The sequence below is a fragment of the Ictidomys tridecemlineatus genome, chromosome 12 (assembly GCF_052094955.1).
Source record: "Ictidomys tridecemlineatus isolate mIctTri1 chromosome 12, mIctTri1.hap1, whole genome shotgun sequence".
Taxonomy (NCBI): domain Eukaryota; kingdom Metazoa; phylum Chordata; class Mammalia; order Rodentia; family Sciuridae; genus Ictidomys; species Ictidomys tridecemlineatus.
This window is the reverse complement of record NC_135488.1, coordinates 36,883,323-36,909,511: the sequence shown is the minus strand read 5'-3', so window position 1 is coordinate 36,909,511 and position 26,189 is coordinate 36,883,323. Positions and strand designations below refer to the sequence as shown.

The following is a 26,189-nucleotide window of genomic DNA, read 5'->3' as shown; positions in this document are numbered from 1 at the left end:
GATTTGAACTCACAGCCCTATTGCCTCAGTCTCCTGAGCCACTGGGATTACAGGCAGCATGCACCAGTGTGCCCAGCAGATATTGGCTTTGGCGGAAGCCACTGCTCTATGAAGGCGGCCATGTGGATGCCTGGCCCAGTTTCCAGTGCCCCCTCACATGGCTCCACATGCTCATTCTCACACTTACCCCCACATGCTGATGTGCTTCTGCATACATTTAGACTCAGACTCGCACTGAGATTCCTGCTGCTCTCTAGGCCACTGGCAGAGCTGGGCTTTCCTGTCCAGATCTGCCTGAGGTCAGGGTCTGTAGTCCCAGCTGGAGGAGCAGGAAGAGCCCCTTGCCAGGCCCTGCCTGTGGTCTCCCTCACCCCACTGCCAGCAGGAAGCCGGGGAGGAAGGGTGGGCTCTGTAGGAGCCCTCTCGAGCGAGCATTTGCCTACAGCCCCTAGGTTCTCCACCCCCAGAGGTGGACTGGGCCACACTGTCTAGATGACCTCCCTGAAGCGCAGACAGGAGTAAAAGGCCCTCTACCTTCTTGCTTTTGTCCCAGCCCCTGTCTACACCAACCCTCCACCCAGCCTGTGGTGCCAAGGCCTCCTGGTTCCCACCCTGCCCTCAGTACCAAGGGCAGGAGCCAGGGCTGCTCAGGGTCCAATCTCCATGTCAGGATAGAGCTTAAAAGAGAACTGTCCTAAGCAACTCAGCGAGACACTGTCTCAAAATAAAAAGGGGTGGGGATGTGGCTCAGTTATTGAGCACCCGTGGGTTCAATCCCCAGTTCCAATCAATAAAAAAGGATTGCGTAGGCCATAGTGGTGGCACGTCCTCATAATCCCTGCTGTTCCAGAGGCTGAGGCAAGAGGATTGCAAGTTCAAGACTAGCCTGGGCAATTTAAGGAGAACCTTGTCTCAAACTAAAACATAAAAATGGCTGAGAATGTAGCTCTGTAGTAGAGTGTTTTTGCCTAGCATTCATGAATATCTAAATTCAATTTCCAGTACTAAAAAAGAGAGCCTGGCGTGGTGGCACATGTCTATAATCCCAGGGACTCCAGAGGCTGAGGCAGAAGGATCATAAATTCAAGACCAGCCTCCCTAATTTATCAGGGCCCTAAACAACTTAGCAAAACCCTGTTCTAAATAAAATACTAAACAGGGCTGGGGAGGTGGCTCAGTGGTTAAGTGCCCCTGGGTTTAATCTCTGGTACCAAAGAGAAGGAGAGAAAGAGAGTACCACTGTGAGGAGTGTAGGCCTTTGCACTTCCTCTCTGGGAAGCAGGGAAAGCAGGTGAGGCGCTCAGCCCTGTTCTAAGGAAATGGAGAGTGTGGGTGTGTGCTGGTCTCCTAGGTCCTCCAAAGCCTGGGAAGAGACCTCTGCCACTCCTCCCAGCTGGAGTCCTAGAGCGACTTTCCTCCCAGCAGCTGAGCCGGAAGTCTTGTTCCTGTGCAGATGCTCCCCGCCTGTCTCCCATCACCCTAAAGTGGCCTTGTCCCTATTCTGTGCCCAGGGCTCCGCCCCCCCCCCCTGCACGAGGTCACTTTGATGTGCAGAACTGGGTGTCCTGCCTGGCAAGCCCTGTGGTGAATGGGGCAGCCCCTGCCTGTGACGCCTGTTCTTTGGCCTCTCGACCCTGTCTTCAGGGATCCTGGGTAGGAAGAAGTATTATGTCACATGTCTCATTTCCTATTAGTTGGTCATGTGTCCTTGTCATTTCCTTCTTGCTAGGATTTATGACTGATGACCAGTCTTGGGCAGAGTCACTTCCAAAGTCAGCTTTCCTTTGGGAACAGAACTTTGGGTGCAGCCCTATACTCCTTTAAGTGCCTACAGAGGCCATAATCAGAGAGTATAATCTTAGAGGGAGCTACCTAGACAAGGGTCATACTGTTTGCTCGCAGGGACAGGGAAGAAATGGTGTCCTAGCAATCAACGTGGCAGGTGCCACATGCTAGGACCAGTTCAGGTGTATGCCCAGAAAAATGTGTGTCCTTTGATCTTATGTCCAGGCCAGCCAGATAAGATAGCTCTCTCCTCTGGCTGAGGCTCTTGGCCTGGGGCCTGCAAGTAGCCCTGCCTCAGGATTGCTCACCACTAATAATGATTGTTGTTGTTGGCCTAAGCCAAGGTAGAGTACCTAGACCATGCCCTTGGGGCTCAGGCTGGAAAGGACAGCCCCATCTGCCCAGCAGCAGCCTTGGCCTGTCTGTCCTGCCTCTGTGAGGCCCTTGGACCTTTGCTGCAGAGTGCAGAGCCTTGCTGTCTCTTGAGGGTAATGCCCACAGAGTCAGTACCCTTTAGATCTCTCTCTCTCTCTCTTTCTCTCTCTCTCTCTCTCACACATACACACACACACACACACAGCTCCATCCAGCAGCTGGGGGAGTCTGCTCAGCTGTGTCTTACTAGACAGAGTTAGGGTGGTTCATGTTGGGGACCTCTCCAAGCCTCAGCTTCCACATCTGCTGAGAAGTAGGGGTCACCAGGCTCTCTTTGCGTGTTCCCTTGAGTCAGGGTGTGAATCGATGCTGTAGGCTTCGATTTAATAAAAAAGGAGATGGAATCATGGCCTGGTCTCTCCTTAGGTCTAAATGGCTCACAGAGGAGTAGTCGTTTGTAGAGCTGATCTTCAGCACACAGGCTCACATACGATCCCTCAGAGCCCCCCACACCCAGCCATGGTCGCAGTGGCACCCAGGGCAGAAATCTGCTGGTGGCAGGTCAGGCTGGGCTGGATCTCCAGGCCTTCGGCTGGATGCACATCCCCCTGGGGTGGCCACCACCCAGAGCCTGTGGTGGAGCCAGGGCCAACTCTCATTAGTAAGAACAGGGACACCTGCAGGGTGGACCCCAGGTCCCCGCAGCATAGCAGGGAGAGTCACAGCCTGTGCATTACCACATCTTCCCTGCAGGTGTTCCTGGGTCAGCTTTAGGGCTCCCCTGTCCTCGGCAGCTACCCCAGCGCCTGGCGGAACCTGCTCCCAGAGGCCTCCTGTCCTGGCACCTCTAGGGAACAGGCTGGGTTTGAAGAGCTGCCCAGGGTAAGACTCGGTCTTGAACTGAGGTGGGAGAAACCATGCTGCCGGGGCTAGAGCAGGCGTCCTCCTGGGAGCACCACCCACCCACCCACCCTGCTCTGTGCAAGTAACGGGCCACAGCCTGCTCCCTTGGCATCAGCTAGAGGGGACTTTCCTGCAAGATGAAGTTCCTGGGAAATGTCCACCCTGTTTCCCTCATGTATTAAGACAAAAGTGCAAGAGAAGAACCCCGCTTGACCTGGGAGACTCTCAGACCAGCTGGAGCAGAACAGAGACGTCACCCTTCCCCTGCTGGGTGACGAGCCTGGTGGCTGTGCGCCATCACTCATTGGGCCTCCTTCCCCAGGGGGAGGGCAGGGCCTGCTTGGGGGCAGGAGAGGCCGAATGAGGCCTGTGCACTAAACCTCTGAGAGGAACCCGCCCAGGCTCCAGGGAGAAGCCCAGGAAGGAAGCCTGGCCTCATGGGCAGGACGGTCCGCCTTGTCCAGTCAGCACTGGGTCTAGGCACGTCCATTAGTCCTGTTCCTGGCTTCTCCAGACTCTGTCTCTCCCCACGGCGTTGGCTGAGATTTCCTGGGTCCCATTTTCCCGCTGGGGCTTCCCAGCCTGTACTCATGCCCCTGTGGGAGGAGCTGGGTTCCTGAGCCAGTCAGGGCCAGCTCCAGACAAGCCCTGGAGCATGGACAGGCCTAGCTTCCCTCAGGGGGGCTGCCCCAAGCCACACTGACTTCTCTCACAGAGCCATGGAAGGGACCCCTGTGTTCCCAGTGCTAGAGATCGTGGCAAAGCAGGGGGCGGGCTGCCTTGGCCACCCCTTCTTGTTCTTGAAGAGAAAAACAAAGCCTGGTGTCTCTGTGGTGCCAGTCAAGACAGGTGTGGGCTTGCTAAGTTCAGGAATTGGCCACACTGTGACAAAGCAGGAAGCCTGGCTCTGCGCTCGCATCTGGCTGCTTATTCTGTCCTGCCCTGGCAGGAGGGCCACCATGGCTGCCCTGTGCTCCTGGCCTGCCTCAGTCACCCAAGCAATGGCATTTGAGAAGGAGACTCAGATTCTGCCTGCTCTGTGCCCCGAGTTCCTGCTAAAGTTTGCCTCCCTGACCTTCACACAGGAGTGGGAGGTTATCTGGATGGACTCAGACCCCTTTCAAGGTTGAGAGAGGGACAATGCTAGGGGTGGAACCCAGGCCCTTGGGCATGCTAGGTAAGCACTCTGGCACTGAGCCACCTCCCCAGCACCCACCCTCTTTTAATTTTTTTTTTTTTAGTTGTTGATAGACATTTATTTATTTATATGTGGTGCTGAGAATCGAACCTAGTGCCTCACACATGCCAGGCAAGTGCATTAACTGCTGAGCCCCAGCCGCACCCTCTTTCAGTTTTGTGACAGGGTCTCCCTAAATTGTCCAGGCTGTTCTTGAACTTGAGACTTCCTGTCTCAGCATCCAGAGTAGCTGGGATTACAGATGTTCAGAATCACCATGCCCACTGTTGTGTTTTTTGTTGCAGTGCTGGGGATGGACCTAGGGCCTCATCCGTGCTAGGCAAGTGCTCTACCTCAAGCCCAAGGCCTTTTTTCCAAAACACTCGTGAGGATCTCAGCTTTGGCCATGATTTCTGGCCTCAGTGGAACTTTCCCCTTTATTAAATAGGGACTGAGTCTGACTGCAGCCTCCCCTGGCTTAGGCCCAACTCCAGGTGCACCTGGAGGGCACGCCCCAGCCTCCAGGCTGAGGCAGGGTACCCACCTTGGGGAAGAAACCTTATAAAATGTGGTTTGATATGGCTTTTCTCTAGGACTTGCTCCCCAATCCCCATTCCCCCCCCCCCCAAAAAAAAAAAAAAAAACAGAATCATTTTTCTGGGACTTTCCCTGCAGATTCGATTATGGGAATCAGTATAAAAACAAAGTTGTGAAACCCAGAGCAGCGTGCGCTGGCTTTTTTCCTCCCAGTAAATTCCCTCTGCACAGGGTTAACAGGCTGACAGATTTCCCTCCCAAGTTCCTCCAGGGGGTTCCTCAGATCCTGAGGCCCGCCCTCCCTCGCCAAACCCGCAGCCCCGCCTCTTTTAATGCAAAACCAGCTGCCTCCCCTGACTCCGGGGCAGGCCTTCCAGCACTGTGGATAGTGAAAGGTGTTTACAAGTGAAAGGTCTGAAGGACTCACTCGGGATCTCCAGACCCCTTTTTCCCCCTCTCTGCTCAGTATCTGTCCTTGGCCTTTACACCCTTCCCCACAGCCATCCCCCTAGCCAAAGGCTCCATGGGCAATGATGTTTTGTCATTCCCTGCCACCTCACCAGCAGCTTGCTCAATGCCAAGTGTTTTGCTCTTTTGAAAGGCCTCAGCCGGGCATAGTGGTACACACCTGTAATCCCAGTGACTTGGTAGACTGAGATAGGAGGATCAAAATTTCAAGGCCAGCCTCTGCAATTTAGCAATGTCCTCAGCAACTCAGTGAGACCTTGCCTCTAAATAAAAAATGAAAAGGAGCTGGGGATGTGCCTTAGTGGTTAAACATCTGTGGGTTCATTCCTGGGTTTCAACAACAAAAAAGGGAAAGGCCTCAGCTTCTTTTCAAGGTCATGTGTCTCTCCCTTACCCACACCTACCCCAAGACCAGTGAGTTTCAGTCACATTATCATGGGCAGTGTCTTGTAATTTTTAGAAAAACAACCAGTTTGTGTTATATTTTGACTCCATGAGTAAAGCACACACATGGTAGAGAAATACTCTTAAGGGAAGACGAGAACTGGGGGTGGAGCTCAGTGGAGTGCTCGCCCACACAACACCCTGAAGAGAAAAGAAAGGACAAAGGAAAAAGGCAGATGAAAGCCCTCGTCCTGCCATCCCTGCTCCAGAGAGGGCCCTGGGTCCCCCTTCCATCCCACCTGCACAGCCACCTTCCAAGGCCACGACCCCAGGCCCTCCCTCAGCCCTGGCCACGTGTCCCCAGTGCCCCTCTGTGTCTTGCATCAGCCCTCAGGATCTGTCTGGTGTTGTCATCTGCCCACCTCCACCCCCACAGGGCCATCTTTGCCTCAAATCCTACTGTTACATGGAGGCCCATCTGAGCTTAGTCACTTCCTCCCTGAAGCCCCTGAGCTGCATCCCCAGGGTATCCCCCCCACCACATACACACACACACACACACACACACACACACACACACACACACACAAAACAACCCTGGAAGGACTTTGTCCTGGTCCACGGGAAAGCTGAGGTTTGGTGGTGGTTGACCAAATGATTACCTTTCTGGAGCAGTTTCCTCCTCCCCAAGTGGATGAGGCTGTGCCTTAGTCAAGGGACAATTCAGATGCACAGGTCTGAGCCATGAGCTGTTTGCCAGGATTGCAAAGGCTAGATGGAGTGAACCCTCTCTCTCAAGACCAGGCTGGAACACAGGGGACCCAGCGCACCAAAAGGGCACCTCGCCGGTGATCAGCTGGCCTGGGCACTAGGGCACCTAGCACACAGGAAGGTCAGGGGTTGGCAGGTGGGAGCGGAGTTGAGGAGCTTTGGTACTACCCACTGGGGCAGTGGCTTCCCGCTGTGTCTCTGGGCCAGCCAGGTGCAGGGCCCCCAGGGCTAGTCAGCTTGAGTCAGGTTCCCGGGAGCCTTAGCCACGGAGCTGACCAGGCTGGGTCTTGGGCAGGTATTGCTGAGGGAGCCCTGCAGTGGCCTCTATCCTCAGGATTTTGTAGCATGTATTCAGTTTCAGGAAGTCTGTTCATAGTGCCAAGTTGGTGCCTTCAGTAATGTTGCTAGGTTCTGTTATGGGGACGTTCCTAGGTCAGTGTGAGGAGGCTGCTGCCGTTTCTGGGGCACCACCTGGGCAGGCTGATGAGGGCAGGGGAGCCAGGGCCAGACTGTCACCAGGATGGAGCCCTGCCGGCCACCCCCCACCCTCCTCTCCCATCCCAGCTTGTCATGGGGCTGTTTATCTGCCATAGGCATGGTGATAGGTTTCTAACCACCCTGCTTATCTTAGAGGTAAGAAGCAGAAGGGGACAAGGCAGCAGGAAGCTCTGGGTGGGGGTGGCACATACCCACAGACAAGAGCTCAGAATGCCAGGAGCAGGTTGCCTCTCACCTGGGGCCTGATTTGGTTTGGGGATGCTCCCTGGAAGACATTTTGTAGAGGATGGTGCCAAGAGAGTCCAAGGTGCCATGGGGGTCAGACTACCTTGGCGTCGAACTGTCCTCTGGTCAGTTTGAAGGGTTCAGCAGCAGGAATGAGGGTGGAGCTGGTGGGGAAAGTGTGCACATCTCCACTCAAACTGCCTCTGCCTGCTCCCGCTCCTCATCCAGGTTTGTGCTGGTCAGAAACTGTGTGCAGGTGCATCATCCTGCAAAGGGCGCCCCTTCACTGTGTGTACAAAGCTGCTTAGGGTTAGTGGCACTTTGGGTCACCCTGTCCACAGGTGTGTGTGCTTCAGCTGATGGGCAGACATCAAAGTGAAGAGGTGCCTCTGGCCTCTCTGCTGGAGGCCCCAGCACAGGCTTGGGTGGTTTCTGGATGGAAGGGATTCCTTTTTTGTTTATTCTCTTTGTTTTGTTTTTGCAGTGCTGGGGATGAACCTGGGGTCTCCAACTCCCTATTGAGGTACATCCCCGTCCTGGATTCCTTCTTTGTCTGAAGGAAGAGGGGACAGTTCATCTGGGGGGGGATGCTGGTAGAGCCTGCTGGTGGTCAGAGGTCTAAGTGGGTGTGGCTCCAAGCCAGCTCACACAGGCCATCCATCCTCTTGGAGATTGTTGCTGGACCCCTGTAGTGGGGAGACTCCACCCTTGGCCCACTGGTCTTGAGGGCCAGGAACCCGCAGAGGCAGGGGCCACATTAGAGCATCCCCTCTCTGCGCTCTCTCCAGGTCTGCTACATGTGCCACAGCCTCCTGACACTGGCTGGAGTGGTGGTCAGCAGCCAGGATATTACTTCAGACCAGTGGGTAAGTGTCCTAAGAGGATGGGACAGGGTTAGCTGGGGTGCAGTCCAGTCCTCTGCCAGGAGCTGCAGAGAGAGGCCCAGCCAGGGTGGGGTGCCAGGGCCTCTTCCTCCCATCAGGTCCCACCGACCCATTCTCAAGTGGTCCTGACCCTTGCCCTGTGCCTTTCCTGCCCCACTTGCCTGCAGGCTCTCAGAGGCTTTCCTCCCTCCCTCTGGCTGGCCCTCCCTCCTGCCCCTCCCCCATGTATCCGTCTCCACAGGGTGAGCTGCAGCTGCTCTGCATGCAGTTGGACCGCCACATCAGCACCCATATCCGGGAGAGCCCCCAGGCCATGCACCGGACCAAGCTCAAGGACCTGGCCACCCAGACCTATATCCGTTGGCAGGAGCTGCTGGCCCACTGCCAGCCCCAGGTGGTGCCCGCTCCAGCCCCCAGACCTGGGATGGGAGGGAAGTGGTCAGACTGGGCTGGCCAGAGCTAACTAGCCACATGTCCACTCCACAGCAGCTGCTGAGTTCCTGGCTAGGACAAGGGTGGAGAGGGCAGTTGGTGGGGGAGGGCGGAGATGCCCTGAGGGACCCTCATCATTCTTATCAAGAATCCAGTGCCTGGATATGTGTGTGTGTGTGTGTGTGTGTGTGTGTGTGTGTGTGTGTGTGTGTGTGTGTGTGTCATTGCTGAAACATTCCTCTAGTGTGCTCAAGGCCCTGGATTCAACCCCCAGAAGGATGGCGGGTAGAGGCCAGCCTCAGCAATTCAGTGAGACCCTGTCTAAAAATACCAAATAAATAAATAAATAGATAAAAGTGAAGAGTAACTCAGCCCTGGGGAGACAGTACCAGTTTGTCATGAGTAGTGCCTGAAGGGGTACCAGTGGTACCAGCTCTCATCGCCCTGTCCACTTTCCCTGAAGACCTGGGGCTGGCCTCCCACTCTATAAACAAGAGTGATCCTGGGCTAACCTGATCCCTTCTGTTTTCAATAGCAGCAAACTTTAATACCCAGATTGTCACAGACCCTCTAGATAATGTTCATAGTTTAAAATTCCTGAAGACCTGTTTGTTGTGGTTGTGTGGTGCTGGGGACTGAATCCAGGGCCTTGTGCATATGAAGCACACACTCTACCAACTGAGCTATATCCCCAGCCCCTGAGGACCTGTTTTTGCATGCATATACCTAACCCTCATGAGGCAGGTGTTGTTGGTAGCCCATTTTACAGATGAGCAAACTGACCAGAGGCGCTGACAGGTGAGAGAGCTCATCCAGTCACGTAGGCAGTTCTGCGAATATCAGAGGCAGCTTAGCCTGATACAGGAACCTGTGCAACCTCTGCTTGGCACCCTCCCCTCTGACCTCCATTTCTCCAACAAGCAACACCCTGCTAGGCTGGCTTGAGGCTCTGCTGTCCAGGAGTCCCCAGGCCTTGCTGGAGACTGCTGGGCCAAAGAGATCCCTGTCCACACCTTCCTCTCAGGGCTCCCTGACACCCAGCTCGCCTCTGTCTCTTGTGTTCCCCATAACCTCTGACTTGGGACTGACATGCTGACCACAGGCTGTAGCTTGTGTCTCAGATTTCACAAGTCCCTGAGAAAGCTAGAGAGCAGACTTCACCCTGGGTCCCCCAGGAACTGGACCACACTAGTCTGGTGGGAAGCCGTGTGTTTGTCCAGAAAGGAAGGAAGAGCCAGTGGTGGCCTGGCAGAGCCAGGGTGCAGGACCACCTCTGTTCACACTCCTGGGCCTGTAGCCATTCGGAGGGAGAGAAGACCCGAGCAATGCTTTCCTTTGTGACATTGTGGTCAGGTAGCCTGTTGACTGCTGTGTCCTTGTCTGGACAGTGAGCCTTGAGGGCATTGCGTGGCTCAGAGGAGGCCTGGAGCTGACTTTGAGTGTTTGCTGTTTATTCAGAGAGTCTCAGGAGAGGGCAGCACCTGGGCCAGGTTACTGCAGCCTGTTTTTCTCCTTGCCACAGGCCCAGTACTTTAGCCCCTGGAAAGACATCTAAAGGAGCAAGGGCAGGGCAGCCCAGGGCTTTTGACTCCAGCAGGAAGTGAACAGGACTCCAGGAACTGCAGGAGGCAAAGAATGGAGGCCAAAGGAGGTCCCAGACTGAGCGGCCTGATGAAGCAGGAGCCCTCTCCACCACGGTCAGCTGCCCGCCAGGCTCGGCCACTCCCTGTCCCAGCCCACCCTTCTGCTCCCAGCCCTTCCCAGCAGCAATTCCTCCCCAAGGCCTTTGCCTCATGGCTCTGATTTCCTGGGCCCTCCTAGGAGTCTTCCCCTCTCTCCACCCTCTCTCCTTGCCTCTAATGTGAGGTTCCTTTGTGACATTAAAGTTTATTTCAGCATCAGTGGCTTAGGAGGCTCCTTTCCATCTGATCCCAAGGGCACATGCCTAATGTCCAGCCTCCGGATGCCTGTGGCTTCCCTGCTACAAAATTCTCACCTCCAGCAGTCATGTGACAGGAAGGGGGGCGGTGCAGGCCTTACTCCTGCACCTGAGGGCTCTCTGCAGACGTGCAGGGGGAAGCAGTTACCCCTACAGCCCAAGAGCCATGGAAACTGGGAGCTGGGATGAGGAACATTTGTTTGGATCCAGTCTGGGACCACTTCCCGCCCACGCCAGGGAGGCTACACAGAGGGAGATGGTGTATCAGGGCTGTAATTACACTTAATTCAATTTATTGTTTAGCTCTGAAATCAACTTCCCAGACTTAGGAGTGGGGGCGGGTCCAAAAGACAGTTCCAGATCCTGCTCTTGCTTTCCCTTGCCTTGCCCCAGGTAAGTTTATGGGTTCTGATCCTTAGTGGGGTACTGGATATCTTTGACCTGCACCCCTCTCTTCCCCACAGGTCCCTGAGTATCCATTTTCTCTTGTCTGTCCACTCCCTAGTACTGGCAATCCATGGCTGGCCCCTCCTGATTCCTGGGTTGGGATGAGATTTTGCAGGAGATATAAGAGGTAGTCAGGAGGTAGCAGAGAATTACCTCTGTGACCACTCAACTCAAAGAATAGGACCCCCCTCACTACCAAAGTAAATAAATAGAGGAACTTCAGTGGCTCCGTGTGCAGACCCAAAGTGGGGCACATCCCTTCCTGGGCCTGTTTCAGACATAGCTGCTTCCCTCTTGGGGTCCCCAGAGTGCCTGGAGCCCGGGGATCTATTATTCAGAGGGCACAGACATAGCACAGTGCCAGGTGCCACACAGGACATCTTTTCTGCTTCAAAGTATTTGCCAAGTGAGGTGGAAGAAACCCTTCCAGAGCCAGGGTGACTTGGATGCCTGGGCCGCATGAGTTCTGGTTTCTCTCTGGCTGCAACAGATGCTGCATGGGCCCTGGCAGCCCGGGGGCTGCCCAGCAGCAGCCCGCCCAGGTCTTTGGGTAAGAGGACAGGGCCTCCCTCCAGACTGCCTCTGCTGCTGACACTGCACATCCTGACAGTGGATCCTCAGTTACTTGGTGTGCTCTGGAAACCTGGAAATCACCTTTGAAATTTCCCTTCTTTGTTCTTACTGCCAATAGCAGAGACAGGTAGGGAGTCCCGAGTGGCTGAACTGGGAGTTTCCAGTTCTTGAAGCTACCCCTACCTGGCTTGGGGAAAGGGAGGGTCTGTCCATCAGCATAGATAGATGGGGCCCTTCTCCCCAGCCCTGGCTCCCTGCTCCCTAAACCTACTCATCACCAAGAGGGAAATAGATATCAAGGGGAGAGGAGGTGTTGGTGACAACTCAGTCCCTCCAGATACCTGGCTGTAACCTGAGGAGAGGTGTGCACTGGAGGTCACCCAAGGGCGGATGCTATCCCCTGGGCCCTGTAATGGGCCCTTGCTGGGACTGGCTGGAAGCTGAGTAGATGTCCCCAAATGTGCTGGGATCAGTTAGAGATCCTAGCCTCCTAAAGGCCATGAATTCTATAATGATGCTGGCAATTTTACCACTTGCCCTTCAGGTCTTTGAAGCCCCTGGGAAAAGGCGGGGGATATCCTGGTAGAAGCCACTGGAAAAGCAGTGATGACGGATGTTTTCCTGCTTCCTTTTGGTGATGGTGGCAGGGAGGGGCTGGAAAGGGAAAGGCTTTCCAGGTGGATGGCTTTGATAACCCTCCTTTTAGAGGAAGTAGAGGGAGGAAGTCTCTTTTCCATGTCTCCACTCCCAGGGTCCCTGAAGGGTGGCTGACCCAAGCTTTTTCACTTCCCATCTGTGGGTTGACCCTCGTCCTTCCTCCTGGAGAGATGCCTCAGGGGAGTAGCAAGTGAGGAGCACAAGTCAAGGGCACCAGGGTTCACGACCAGTGGTGGGGGGTGGGGGAAGGGAATTTGCTTTTCAGGTGAGACTCCTGGGCCATCTCTAGAGACTGGCCAGAGCTGCCAGAGATCTTTGGAGAGCCTCAGCTGACATTTAGCATGTCTTTGTATTTCCCTTACTTGGCCACAAGAGCAAACGGGGGCAAGTAGGAGGAGGGTCTGTCAGGGCTTAGGACCTGAAGGGTGTGTGCCTTCCATAGCAGACACCAGGCCAGTCTGAGGGAGACTAGACAGGTATGTGACAGACGACTGACCCCACCCCCATTTTAGTAATTTTTATTTTCAGGGAGTGTTCACCACTGAACTACACACCCAGCTGCCTTTAATTTTTATTTACTGTGAGTCCAGGTCTTGCTGAAATGTCCAGGCTAGCCTGGAACTTGCAATCCTCCTGCCTCAGCCTCCCAAGTAGCTGGAATTGCAGGCATGTAACCACCACTCCTGGCAGTACTTTTTCTTAATGAAAGACCCAAGTAGCCTTAGTTTTCTACCAGTTGTTCTTTTATTCAAAGGCATGAATCATGAACAAATAGTCATACAAAGAAACTTTATCCTCTGCCCACCCACCTACAGAAAAGGTCAGTGCTGGGAATGAACAGAATACAGCAGGAAATGCAGGGAGGTGGAAGGGGGAACTAGAGCCTGGTATTTATATTTTACTTATTTATACCTCCTGGAGATCAAACTCGGGGCATTGCATATGCTAGGCAAATGCTCTACCACTGAACTACATCCCCAGCCCTTTGTATTTTATTTTGATACAGGGTCTCTCCAAATTGCCCAGGCTGGCATTGAACTTTCCATCCTCCCCTCTCATCAGGATTATAGGCCTGTGCCCCTGGCCCTTCTGGAGCCTTGTTTTTGAGGAGTCTTTGTGAAGGAGGGGCTCATGGGTCTGTTACTGGAGGCTTCTTTCTGCCCACATCCCTGGCATAGGGGACCCTGATGCCTGCCACTGAGGTACAGAAGGAGACTGTCCCTGCCAGTGAAACCAAACCACCTTTTGAAACTTTCCACTGGGGCCACCTTGGAGGTAGAGCCAGGGAGCTCAGGTCTCTGACTGGTAACCCTTGCACCTAGAGGCTGGTGGTGAGGCTTGAATGCAAGGAAAAGCAGGAAGTGGACATTGTCAGAGTACATGTTGACTTGTTAGAAGACAGAAATGAGAATACCAAGATCTGATTTAATTTAACACCCCCACCGGCCCCGGCAATTGAACCCAGGCGCTCTAGTACTGAGCACTGCATCTGCAGGTATTTTTGGTTTATTTGTTTTTTGAGACAGGGTCTTGTTAAGTTGCTTAGGGCCTCCTTAAGTTGCTGAGGCTGGTCTTGAACTTGGGATCCTCCTGCCTCAGCCTCCTGAGTTGCTGGGATTACAAGTATACACTGTCATGCTCAGTCATTACCAGTTTTTACAGAGTGGTCATGAGGGTAGAGTGGGGAAATGTATATGAAGGCAAATTGGACCATCTAAAGCATAAAAAGAATCGGAGAGAGCATCTGCATATCAGTTAATCCCCACTTAAATGGAACCAGGGTCTAATCAAGACTAGAGGGCTGGGGATGTAGCTCATGGTAGAGCATTTGACTTGGCTAGTGTGCTTGAGGGCCCGGGTTTGATTTCTAGTACTAAAAAAAATAAAATCCATAATCAGAGGAGGTAGTGCATCTTTTCCCTCCCTGGCAGCTGCAGCAGGGCACCTGCCCTGCCCACCCCAAGGTAAATGTAATCTGGCTTGCCACCAATCTCCAGCATCTCCAAGGCCACAGCTATTTTCCTAGTGGAAAGGAGCTGGGAAATGTGGTTTGGCCAGAGAGAGAGAGAATGGGGCCTTTTTGTATACCAGCAAAGACCCAATTGTTACTGAAACCAAACTGGGCGGCTTTTCTGAATTATCTCCACTGCTTTTCTGGTCTCCACTTTTCAAATGCCAAGTTTTAACCCTGAACAAAAGCTTCTGTCCCACCGATTTACACTCTAGATCAGACAGCCTAACAGTGTTTCTTCCCTTCAGGACTGCCCCTGGCTCAGAGTTACGGTGGAAACCTCAGGGCCTGCAGTCCCTCCACTCTTGCCCTTTGCCTCTAGTCAGGGGGTGGCCTCCCAGAAGTTCCTCTGTCCACCTGCCCAACTCCGAGGACCAGCTGGCAGGAAGGAGGACTTGCCAGGCAGCACCGCCCAGGAGGCCGGAGCTACAAGTTACTTGGAGGAGTGAGCGGCTGTGGGCCGGCTGTGGGCGGGGGCTGGCGGTTCTGAAGGTGGTGGTGCTGCTCAGCGTGGCTCCTCAGCCCCTTTCATCTGAACATCAGGGCTCGTGCCGCTTGTTAATCTGCCTTCCAGTGGCACCAGAAGGAGTCATTTCCTGGGGGTAGGCTCTGCCGGGAGACTAAGAAACAAGGGACGGACTGCCCGAGACTTGGGTCTGTGAGAATCATTCCAGTTCGAGGGCAGGGGCCAGTGGGCGTTGGGACCAGAAACCAGGAAGAATTGGGGGCCAAAAACCAGACCGCTCTGGTCCTCCCCCAAGAGAAGCCCTGGGTTTCCTCCGGCGCGCGTTCCTGGAATTCGCGCCCTGAAGTGGCTCTCCTGAGTTGGTAACTGGAGAGAGAGGCGCACCTCAGCCCCATTCCCGAGCCCAACCCGCCGCAGGTCTTCGGGGGACACTTCGGAAAGGCCAGGTGAGTCCAATTCTCCAGTGGCAATGCCCGGAGTCCCTCCCCGCCACCTCCAGGCGCCGTGGCGCAGATCACGACTCCCAGGCCTGGGGCGGCTGAGCACCCTGACGGGCAGGGGTCCGAGCCCTGGAGCCCAGGGCCGCTGGGCCGGCGGGTCGCAGCCCCCTCCCGCGCGGGCCTCGGCGTCCCGCCCCCGCCCGACCCCCCTGCCTGACGTCAGGGGAGGGGGCGGAGAGCGGCGGCCGCGGCGGAGAAAGAGCCGGCCCCGGCGGCGGAGCGCCGAGCCCGAGCCCGAGCCCAGGGGCGCGGAGCGGAGCCCGGACTCGGGGCGGTGGCAGAGGGGCCGCGGAGGCGGGCGGCGGGAGCGCGCGGGGTTAGGGGCGGGCCGCGGTCGGAGCCGAACGCGAGGGCGGCGCCCAGGGATTCGAGCTGCGTGCAAGAGGTGAGTGAGGCCGGGCTTGCGCGGAGCCGGAGCCGTGGGGCCCCGGAGCCGTCGCTTTGTCCCCCTTCTCGGACTTGGGCTGCCGCGCGCGCGAGGGACAGCGTCTGGGGGCGCAGGGAGGGGCGGCGGCCGAGACAGCTGTCCGCCCGGGGTCCTTCCCTCGGCTTCCTCAGGCTGCTTCGCCCGCGCTGAGGAGCGAGCAGTGCCCGCTGCCTCAGGGGCAGGAGGGGCGGGCCGGGCAGGGGAGTGGGAGACCCTCGGGCTGTCCGCGCGGGGCCGGGATCCCCGCCAGGCTCCCCAGCTGCTCCCGACTCCTCCACCCCCGACGGAAAGTTTGGGGCGGGCTTGGACCGTGGCCGATGTTGTGGGATCGGATTTCCCTGCCGCGGCCCCCTGCCTGCCCGCCCGCCCCGCCGAGGAGGCGGGTTGGCCGGGAAAGCCAGGCCCCCGTCTCCTGCGCGGCCGCTCTGTTCCCGGCTGGGGCGCCGCCGTCCCGGCCGGCCCCTCGGGGTGGGCAAGGGTGTCGAGCGCACAGCCCGGACCCCACGCCCCTCCACCCCTGGGCGGTGGGTGTCTTGCCCTGGGAGGAGCCTGGGGTGGGGGCTCCGCTGCGCGCTTAGATTTTCGGGGCACGTCACTGGGTCCTGCCCGAGCCTGGGTAAGGGGCACAGAGGCTGGGGGTGTGTTGGAGGAACTGTCGGGGGCGAACGCAGCCCTATCCCCCCCCCCGCCCTTCCCGCGCTGGGGATCTGGGCCGACAGAGGGCGTCCGTAGGCCAGGCTCCACCATGCTCCCAGCGCTGCCGCTTTGTTTGCATTCAAATCCCCCGAGCTGGGGGAGGGGAGAACCGGGGGACCCGGGACGGGGTCTTGGCGGGGACCCTTTGTTTTGGGGTGAGCGAGTCCCCAGCTTCTGTCTCTGTACCCGGTACGGAGTAGGGGGAACAGAAGCAGTGGAAATAAGTACCGATGGTCTGCTTAGAGCAGGGCCCCCTGGGTGCAATCCCCGAGTTGGAGAGGTTCGTCACACCCCAGGGAGCGCCGGGGCGCCGGCCGGAGGTGTGCATCCCCCTTGGTCCTGGAGGAACCCTCTTGGGCTCCCCAGCTCCTTTATGCTTCCCCGCCCCCGCCTGCCAGCTCTGCGGGGAGATCCAGGCTTTGACCAGAACTGGCACTGCACCCCTGTCGTCGTCCCTCAGCCCGAGGGCTAGTGTCTCCTAGGAGGCCAAGCAAGGAACAGGATGAGGCCCTGGTCATTTCCACGCCCATCCCACCCACTTCCTGCCTCCCTCTTGGGCAACAAAGGGGCCTCGGGAAGCTGGGCCCCTGCGGCTCCCGGCCCCACTCCCACTCTGTCCCTGTCGATGTGGAACGGGGTTTTGGGCTCTGCCCGGCTATTGTCTGCGCTGGGGGAGGGGACAGGCTGGGTCCAGGACCTAGGCACGCAGCCTGCTGCACCTAGTCCCCTGGGTGGGAAGCTTTGCCAACCCCCTGCCCCACCACTTGTCCCCTCACTCCGCCAAGGGGTTTGCCTCCCAGAATTGGGTTGGGGCTGGCTGGAGCTCAGTGGATGCAGGTCCTGCTCCTTGAGGCTATTTTAAGAAACTCTCAAACCTCTTAGGTCTGAATGTGTGTGGTGGGTGTCCCTCTTTTTTTATTTTTCTAAACTAACTTCCTGTTGAGAGGGCTAGGGAGGGCCTGGAAGCCTTAGGGGGCTTTTTGATATTTGTCCATGCCTCCAGCTGATTCACCTCCCCCCTGCCTCCCCCAGGGAGACTGCTGGGTCACTGGGGGATTGAGGGGTTAGAGGCCAGCTATGGGGAGCTAGGTTCCCCTCATAAGAGAGGGGCCGGGGAGCTCCTGTCAGGTGTCCTGTGTGTTCTCGGTGTGGCCCCCTTCCAAGTTGTTTTCTCTGGCCATGCTGACCATTTCTTTTCCCTCGGCAGGGCTGCTGGTCTGGAGCTTAGAGCTGGGGCGTGCACCATGGCCCCACACTGGGCTGTCTGGCTGCTGGCAGCAGGGCTGTGGGGCCTGGGCATTGGGGCTGAGGTGTGGTGGAATCTCGTGCCCAGGAAGACAGTGCCTTCTGGGGGTGAGTGCTTCAAGTTGGACTGAAAGACTGGGGGAGGGAGGCAGGGGACAGGCTGCCTAGGAATTGCCTCTAAGCCTGTGGTCGGTTTATTCTGATGTGTTTGGTGCCAGTTTCTCAGAAATGTAACTGGACCCAGGGACCCAGAACTAAGTTTTGGTCTGGACCTGGGATGCATCCTAGGTGCCTCTTTCTGACACTTAGGATGGCGCTGGGAGAATTTTTACCAGCCCCCCAACCCAGATTTTGCTGGCCTGGTATGCAAGTGAGAGCAATGTCTGCTCTCCATGCTCGCCTCGTGAATCACTGCTGCTGGAAGCCTAGGGAGGAATCAGAACCAGGACCGGAGTTAGCCAGAGGCTGTCCCCCCAGCCTTTCTAGTTCTCTGTACCCAGAAGCCCCTTATCCACCCCTATAGACCCTCCTGCTGCCCACACGCATACTGTCTAGTAGCACCTTGATGGGTATGCATAAGTGCATGTGCTCACATTCAGGGAGGACAGGGCAGACCTAGCAGTCTCCTTGTGCACACACACCTGTGTGAAGAGGTGATGTCAGGTGTTTGTATCATCCCTGCACTCTGGGGACCTGGGATGAGCTCACCTCCCACAGGCTGCACTCCACTACTAAAGAAGCCCTCCTTTGCCAACCTGTGTCAGCCAAAGACTCAGGCTGGTTTCGGGGGACCTTCAGGGCAGGGGGCCAGCTATTTAGGGGACTGCTGTAGGGGTCGTATACTGGATAAATGGTGACATACCCTGTGCATGCTGAATGGCAGCAGAGGTTCCTAGGCTCAAGCCTCAGTGTCATCTCTGACCTCCCAGTGCCAACTCCTTCCCCTTCCCCTCCTGCCAGCCCTGCCTGTCCCAGGCCAGCTGTGCTTGCATCTCTGGCAGCCTGGAGTGAAGGGTTTCCTGAGACAGCCCACGACTCTTCCATATCTCTTGCCCTGCTAGACTGGCTGCAGGGCTTGGCTGGACCCTGGTGCAGGCATCAGAACAAAGGAGGAAGCAGAAGACAAGGAAACGGAGGGGGGTGCCCAGCTCTGCAGCTGGAGGTGCCGCTGACCCTGACAGGGAGAACCATCAGTCTGATGGCTTCCTCTGGCCGGAAGCTGTGGCTGAAGTGTCCTTCCTTCCTCCTTACCAGCCCAGATTTGCCTCTTCCCGGGCTGAGGAAGGCCGGGGAGGCCTGGGTAGAGCCGTCAAAGCCAAAGGCTATTCAGAAAATGCCCTTTATTGCTAGCCAGGGGCGTGGCTGCCATCTGCATGTGTCTCTCATGTGGGGAACCAGGGTAGTTGGGCCCAAAAGACCATTGGACAAGGCAAGACTGGAACCCCAGTGAGCATCCTGCTCACTCTGGCCTTGTCCTTGTCCCTGCAGATCTGGCCACGGTGGTAAGGCGGTTCTCCCAAACGGGCATCCAGGACTTTCTGACGCTGACTCTGACTGAGCATTCCGGACTCCTGTATGTGGGAGCCCGAGAGGCCCTGTTTGCCTTCAGCATGGAGGCTCTGGAGCTGCAAGGCGTGGTGAGAGGTGGGGCAGGGGAGGCACGCGGGTGGGGTGACAGGACAGGATGCGGAGGAGCTTGCATGGCAGGCTGCCCCCCAGGCCTGCCCACCCTCCTTTAGAATCAGCAAGTTCTCTGCTCCTTTCTGTGGCACTTATTGGGTTCTGCCATAATGGGGTGGTTTGAGACTCCCCTCTCGACACACACGTACTTGAGATTAAACCCAGGGGCACAACTCTGAGCTATATCCCCGGTCCCTTTTTAAAGTTTATTTAGAGACAGGGTCTTACGAAGTTTCCAGGGCTGGCCTTGAACTTGCAATACTCCTGCCTTAGCCTCCTGAGTGACTGGGATGATAAGTGCCAGGGCCCCTGGCTGGTGGGTAGGAGCTTCTCCTCTACTGAAAGAAGTCTCCAGAGAATGGGAACCAAGTTTTCACACAGGGTATCCTCGTGCTCAGCCTGTACCTGTGACATTGCCCCCCCCTGTTCCCTAGATCTCTTGGGAGGCACCAGCTGAGAAGAAGATCGAGTGTACCCAGAAAGGCAAGAGCAACCAGGTGGGTGCTCAGGCACTGCCCACCTGCTGGACCTCACAGGGCACTATTTCTTGCGCTTCTATTGCACCACGGTGACGTCTCTCCACCCTGGCACTAGTGGCCCCACACCCCCAACTGTCACTGACTGACCCCTCTCCCCCGCAGACGGAGTGCTTCAACTTCATCCGCTTCCTGCAGCCCTACAACGCCTCCCACCTGTACGTCTGTGGTACCTACGCCTTTCAGCCCAAGTGCGCCTACATTGTGAGTGCTGCCCCTCCCTGGCTGCCCTGTGCCCTGGCCTCCAGTAGAAGGCCCTGCCCTTGATGCCTGTCCTCCTGACTGGCTCCCTCTATCCCTAGGACATGCTCACCTTCACTTTGGAGCGTGGAGAGTTTGATGATGGCAAGGGGAAGTGTCCCTATGACCCAGCTAAGGGCCACACTGGCCTCCTTGTGGGTGAGTGGCTGCCCCCATACTGGGTGAGTCCCCTGGGACTTGGCATACTCTGGAGTGTCTCTGGCTTGTTTCTGGTGTGGCTGATCCTCCATCTCCTGCAGATGGCGAGCTGTACTCAGCCACCCTCAACAACTTCCTGGGCACCGAGCCTGTCATCCTACGGAACATGGGGCCCCACCATCCCATGAAGACAGAATACCTGGCCTTTTGGCTCAATGGTGAGCAGGGTGTGGGCTGGGGAAGCCCAGGACCGGAGGCCTGTGAGGGCCCCAGCACCCCACGGCTGACCCTCCTTGCCTTGCTACAGAGCCCCACTTTGTCGCCTCTGCCTATGTCCCTGAGAGCGTGGGGAGCTTCACCGGGGATGACGACAAGGTGTACTTCTTCTTCAGCGAGCGGGCTGTGGAGTACGACTGCTATGCCGAGCAGGTGGTGGCCCGAGTTGCCCGCGTTTGCAAGGTACTCAGTAGCCCCTCGGCATGGGCCTCGGGAGCCCTGCTGGCACACAGGGGCTGACCCACTGCGTCCCCTTGCCATCTGCCAGGGCGACATGGGGGGCGCGCGCACACTGCAGAAGAAGTGGACCACGTTCCTGAAGGCTCGGCTGGGGTGCTCGGCGCCCGACTGGCAGCTCTATTTCAACCAGCTGTGGGCTGTGCACACCCTGCAGGGCGCCTCCTGGCACAATACCACCTTCTTCGGTGTTTTTCGAGCACGATGGTGAGTTGGCTGGGAATCCTGTGGAGTTGGGAGTACCAGGTGTTCAGGTTAGGGACTGTGTGTGGGTGGGAGGGCCTACACCAGGCTGTCCTCTGGGGCACATCCAGGTGGTCAGTGTCTGGAACACTGAGTACTTGCCTGGTCCCCCCTCCCCCGCTTTTTTTTGTACTGGGGATTGGACTCAGGGGCATTCGACCACTGAGCCACATCCCCAGCCCTATTTTGTATTTTATTTAGAGACAGGGTCTCACTGAGTTGCTTAGGGCCTTGCTTTTGCTGAAGCTGACTTTGATGCAGGCATGCGCCACTGAGCCTGGCTCATACTTGCCCCTTTTTAGAGCCCTCTGGGTGAGGTGAGCAAGGCCCTGGCCTGGTGGCACTTTAGAGTGGACTGCTGGTATATTCTTGTTCCCAAGAGCACTTTGTGCTAACGCCTGCTTTCCTGCTATCCTCATAGCTGGGGGGAGATAGTAAGGCAGGCACTGGACCTGACCCTTGCGGTCCCTCTCTCACTGCAATAGGGGTGATATGGACGTGTCTGCAGTCTGTGAGTACCAGTTGGAAGAGATCCAGCGGGTGTTTGAGGGTCCCTACAAGGAGTACCGTGAGCAAGCACAGAAGTGGGCTCGCTACACTGACCCAATACCCAGCCCCCGGCCTGGCTCGGTGAGTCCCCAGGGTGGGGATGCACTCCCTCTGTCAGTTCCAATGGCCTCCTACCCAGCTGATCGCTCCCCTGCCCACACCCCTGCCTCCACCAGTGCATCAACAACTGGCACCGTCGCCATGGCTACACTAGTTCTCTGGAGCTGCCTGACAACACCCTCAACTTCATCAAGAAGCACCCACTGATGGAGGACCAGGTGGCACCTCGGTGGGGCCGGCCCCTGCTCGTGAAGAAGAACACCAACTTCACCCACTTGGTGGCCGACCGCATTACAGGACTTGACGGAGCCACCTATACAGTGCTGTTCATTGGCACAGGTAGGCAGATGCTGGGCGTGCCTGGGGCAGGGAGACGCCCAAGAGCCTCATTCCCTGTCATTGACAACTTGTCCTCCAAACTTCCGCAGGAGATGGCTGGCTGCTCAAGGCTGTGAACCTGGGGACCTGGGTCCACCTAATTGAGGAGCTGCAAGTGTTTGACCAGGAGCCAGTGGAAAGTCTGGTGCTGTCACCAAGCAAGGTAGCAAGTCAGGCCTCACGCCGCTGTCATCGTACCACTCCACCATCCCTAGTCAGGTTGGCATGGTTGGCCAGCGCAGCACAGCCCAGTCAACCCTGGCAAGCCCAGGAAGTCAGGGCACGTGTGACATGGGGGGCGCTCTGCAGGGGCATTATGTATGCAGGGTCCCTGCAGGGCTGAATTCCCAGGACCAGGCCTGACACCTGTGCTCGAATTTTCTTCAGGTGCCTCCATGTTGGGCTGTGGCTTTGCCTACAACCTCCCCTCTGATCCTTCCCGACTGGCTAGGCCTCCCAGCTTTGACATGTTTACAGCGGCCTCCCAGGGTTGCTTTCCGCTCAGTCCCCAATGGTGCTTTGGGCCTGACCCTCTGCTTCCCCTCCCTGTGCCCCAAAGTGTTGGCCTTTTCTTTAACCCTCACACAAAACTTTCTGGCACATTTGCAGCACCCTCTCGATGCTGATTTGTTTGCCTTTTGCCAGCTATTGTGACTTAAAATTGTGCCCAGCACATGGAATAATGGCAGAAAGAGAGTGTGGGGTTGTGTAAACACTCAGATTGGCAGTTACCATTCAAACAGAGGAAAACACCTTATGCTGCACTGGTGCTATTGTAAGAGCTGATGGAGCTGGAGGAACATGTTTCTTGCAGTGTGTGTGTGTGTGTGTGTGAGAGAGAGAGAGAGAGAGACACAGAGAGAGAGAGAGGGAGATATCACACCTCTCAGGCTCACGTGTCTGTTGGCCCTAATAAGGTCATGTCCACCATAAGGTGCTTAGGATTGTGCTGGCTGGCAGGAAACCTCTGTGTTCTTTAGGCCTTGGGTCCTCTCTGGAGGGCTGTCGTTCTGCCTTCTCCTCATCTGGTTACCTCTCCTGCTTATGCTTCTTGGGGTCTGAGCCACCCTACGCTGTGTCTGGCTCTGGGGACCCTCTCACGCTTCTTCTCCTACAGAAGCTGCTCTTTGCGGGCTCCCGCTCTCAGCTGGTCCAGCTGCCCCTGGCAGACTGTGTGAAGTACCGCTTCTGTGCAGACTGTGTCCTCGCCCGGGACCCCTATTGTGCCTGGAGCGTCAACACCAGCCGCTGTGTGTCTGTAGCCAGCCACTCAGGGTGAGTTGGGCTCTGTGAGGGCTGGGATCAGGAAGGTGGGTGGGCACGGTGTTGGAGCCAGGCTACTGACACCCCCTGCTTCTACCAGATCTCTGCTGGTTCAGCATATGACTATCTCGGACACCTCGGCCTTTTGTGACCTTCGTGGCAGTAAGAAAGGTGAGCTCTTTCCTGGCCCTGTCCTCTTGGGATGGGCCCTGGACCTCAGCTGGGGTTTCCGCGTCCCCCTGCCCTGGGTCTCTTGCACTGACCCTGCTCCCTTCTCTCTCTGCTGCTGCAGCCAGGCTCACGCCCAAGAACATCACAGTGGTAGCAGGCACGGACCTGGTGCTGCCCTGTCGCCTCTCCTCCAACCTGGCCCACGCCCGCTGGACCTTTGCGGGCCGGGACCTACCTGCAGAACAGCCCGGCTCCTTCCTCTACGATGCCCGACTCCAGGCCCTGGTGGTGATGGCCGCCCAGCCCCGCCATGCTGGGACCTACCACTGCTTTTCAGAGGAGCAGGGCGCACGGCTGGCTGCTGAAGGCTACCTTGTGGCTGTGGTGGCAGGCCCCGCAGTCACCCTGGAGGCCCGGGCTCCCTTGGAAAACCTGGGGCTAGTGTGGCTGGCTGTGGTGGCCCTGGGGGCCGTGTGCCTGGTGCTGCTGCTTCTGGTTTTGTCCCTGCGCCGGCGGCTACGGGAAGAGCTGGAAAAAGGCGCCAAGGCAGCTGAGAGGACCCTGGTATACCCCCTGGAGCTGCCCAAAGAACCCACCAGTCCCCCTTTTCGGCCCGGCCCTGAAACAGATGAGAAACTTTGGGATCCCGTTGGCTACTACTACTCAGATGGCTCCCTCAAGATTGTGCCTGGACACGCCCGGTGCCAGCCCGGAGGGGGGCCCCCATCTCCACCTCCTGGCATCCCAGGCCAGCCCCTGCCTTCTCCAACCAGGCTTCACCTGGGGGGCGGGCGGAACTCAAATGCCAACGGTTATGTGCGCTTGCAGTTAGGAGGGGAGGACCGGGGAGGGCATCCCCTGCCTGAGCTGGCTGACGAACTGCGGCGCAAACTGCAGCAGCGCCAGCCGCTGCCCGACTCCAACCCCGAGGAGTCCTCGGTATGAGGGGAGCTGCCCACCGCATCAGCGGGGGCAGGGGAGGCGAAACGCCTACATTTGCACAGGCACCAGCTACCTCAGGGACATGGCACGGGCACCTGCTCTGCCTGGGACAGGCGCTGCCCAGCACTCGCCCGGCCATGAGGACCTGCTCAGCATGGGCACTGCCACTTGCGTGGCTCACCAGGGCACCAGCCACACAGGAGGCTCCTCCTCTTCTGTGAGTCTTGGACACGTGGGACCCCAGCAGCCAAAATGTTTCAAGGCAGAAGTTTCAAGATGTGTGTGCATTTGTGTGGTGTACGTGTGTGTGTGTGTGTGTGTGTGTGTGTGTGTGTGTGTGTGTGTGTGTGTGTGTGTGTGTGTGTGGCATAGCCTTCCTGTTTCTGTCAGTCTTCCCTTGGCCTGGGTTCCTCCTGGTGAGTCTTTGGAGCTATGAAGGGGAAGGGGTCGAATCACTTTGCCTCTCCTACCCCCACCTGCCCCGAGTGTGGGCAGTGATGTACATATTGGGGTGGGGTGGGCAGGGTGCTGTACCCCTTTGGGGGGAGTGCAGGGCTCAGGGGTGGGCCTAGTCCTGCTTCTAGGGCTGTGAATGTTTTCAGGGTGGGGGGAGGGAGATGGAGCCTCCTGTGTGTTTGGGGGGAAGGGTGGGCGGGGCCTCCCACTTGGCCGCGGGTTCCGTGGTGTTTTATACTTGTCTTCTTACCAAACAGGGCTGGGAAAGGTATGAGGGAGGGAATGGAGAGGGTAGGCATGCTGTGGATACTGGCATATCCTCTCCCAGCCCTGGGAAGAGGGCTCTCCTAACAGTGTAACTTATTGTGTCCCCACGTATTTATTTGTTGTAAATATTTGAATATTTTTATATTGACAAATAAAATGGAGAAAATAAAGCTGTGACAGGGATAAGACATTTGGGCCAAAGCCCATCTATCCAGGGTACCAAGAGGGAAAGATCCAGACTGGATGGGGCTTCCCACCACAGTCCCAGGGCATCTGCCCCTTCCATGGGCCCTTCTGCCTGTGTCTTTTGCCAGAGGGGACAGCCCAGACTCCAGTGTTTTCCCACAGTGGTGCCTACAGGGCTGGGAAAGAGACCAGGGCCACAGCCCCTCGGGAGCCAGGCTTGGCTCCTGGCCAAAGGGAGAAGTCAGGGCAGGGGCGGGGAGGGGCCTGCCTTCCCAGAACTCTGGGGAGGGTGAGTGGGAGTCAGGGGGCTGAAGGAGGAGTCCTAGAAGCAGCCTAAGGGTGTGTGGACAGTGGTTGCTTGCAAGAGGATGGATCAGGGAGGAGAGATGCAAGAATGCCAAGTCTTCAGTGCCCCAACCATGTAGGGAAGGAACTTCCCCTCCTGCCACCCAGTGTGTTCCAAGCCCTTCTCTTGGTGAGAGGGTGGTACAGGGTCCAGATGTTCCACGAGACAAACAACAGGCCCTAGCTTGGATTCATTTCCGAGTGCTCCTGACGGGTTTAGACACCACGAGCTCACGCCCAGGAGCAGAGGCAGTGGAAAGGCAGTGCAAACGAGGTCTCCCTACACACTTGACTGCTTGATCAGGCTGGCGCCCTGGGTCTCCGCGAGCGTGGGTTGAGACGGCCAGATCAGAAGCGTGCTACACTCGGCACATGGTCTGCCGATGACAGCCCAGAGGATCTCTTGAGGGACACACGAGGATTGATTTCAGGGTCACAATCCCAGCTACTCAAAAGACAGGTGGTATTCTCGCAGGTTGTAGGCCAGCCCGGGCAATTTAGGGAGACCCTGTTTAAAAATATTTAGGACTGGAGGTGCAGCTAGGTGGTACAGCACTGCCGGGTTCTACTTCAGGTGGGGGGTGACTGAAAGAAACAGAGGCCCTGGCCTGCCCTGCCCTCGTGGCTGCACCCAGGCGCAGAACATGCTGTCACCCGCTCCCTAATAGACTTTTAAGGAAGGGGGGCGGAATCCGGGGCCTTTCGGGCGGCCACTGCGCCGCCCATGGTCGGCTTGCATTGGGTGGTGCGGGGAAGGAGGCGTGAAGGACCGCGGAGCGCGCCCGATGACCATTACCGTGG

General features: G+C 57.0%; 2 protein-coding genes across 6 annotated transcripts in view; both read left to right on the top strand.

The window, feature by feature from the left end:
- The window catches only part of Fam178b (family with sequence similarity 178 member B), a 100,350-nt gene extending 90,010 nt beyond the window's left edge, over positions 1-10,340 (top strand). For 3 of the 5 annotated variants that reach the window (XM_040270761.2, XM_040270764.2, XM_040270760.2), the window contains 2 exons: positions 7,912-7,989; positions 8,249-10,340. In XM_040270761.2, coding sequence (XP_040126695.2) covers positions 7,912-7,989; positions 8,249-8,470 — 300 coding nt within the window. In that variant the 3' untranslated portion in view covers positions 8,471-10,340. The remainder of the gene's footprint in view (positions 1-7,911; positions 7,990-8,248) is intronic. The other 2 variants (XM_040270763.2, XM_040270762.2) reach the window with 1 other exon arrangement.
- A 6,574-nt stretch (positions 10,341-16,914) lies between these two features.
- Sema4c (semaphorin 4C) lies at positions 16,915-25,027 on the top strand. The gene is made up of 15 exons (XM_078028497.1): positions 16,915-17,052; positions 17,363-17,508; positions 18,889-19,037; positions 19,515-19,577; positions 19,722-19,820; positions 19,919-20,015; positions 20,117-20,233; positions 20,323-20,474; positions 20,560-20,735; positions 21,257-21,401; positions 21,497-21,719; positions 21,809-21,921; positions 22,876-23,033; positions 23,122-23,192; positions 23,314-25,027. The coding sequence occupies exons 2-15, from the start codon at positions 17,400-17,402 to the stop codon at positions 24,135-24,137; spliced, it is 2,496 nt and encodes an 831-aa protein (XP_077884623.1). The 5' UTR covers positions 16,915-17,052; positions 17,363-17,399; the 3' UTR covers positions 24,138-25,027.
- The last annotated feature ends 1,162 nt before the right edge of the window (positions 25,028-26,189 follow it).

What these genes read in the sequence shown, in the direction of transcription:
- Sema4c (XM_078028497.1), top strand. Translation starts at nt 17,400, where the DNA reads ATGGCCCCACACTGGGCTGTCTGGCTGCTGGCAGCAGGGCTGTGGGGC. An exon ending in GAAGACAGTGCCTTCTGGGG is followed by an intron (nt 17,509 to 18,888) that starts GTGAGTGCTTCA and finishes TTGTCCCTGCAG; the next exon opens with ATCTGGCCACGGTGGTAAGG. An exon ending in CCAGCCCCCGGCCTGGCTCG is followed by an intron (nt 21,402 to 21,496) that starts GTGAGTCCCCAG and finishes TGCCTCCACCAG; the next exon opens with TGCATCAACAACTGGCACCG.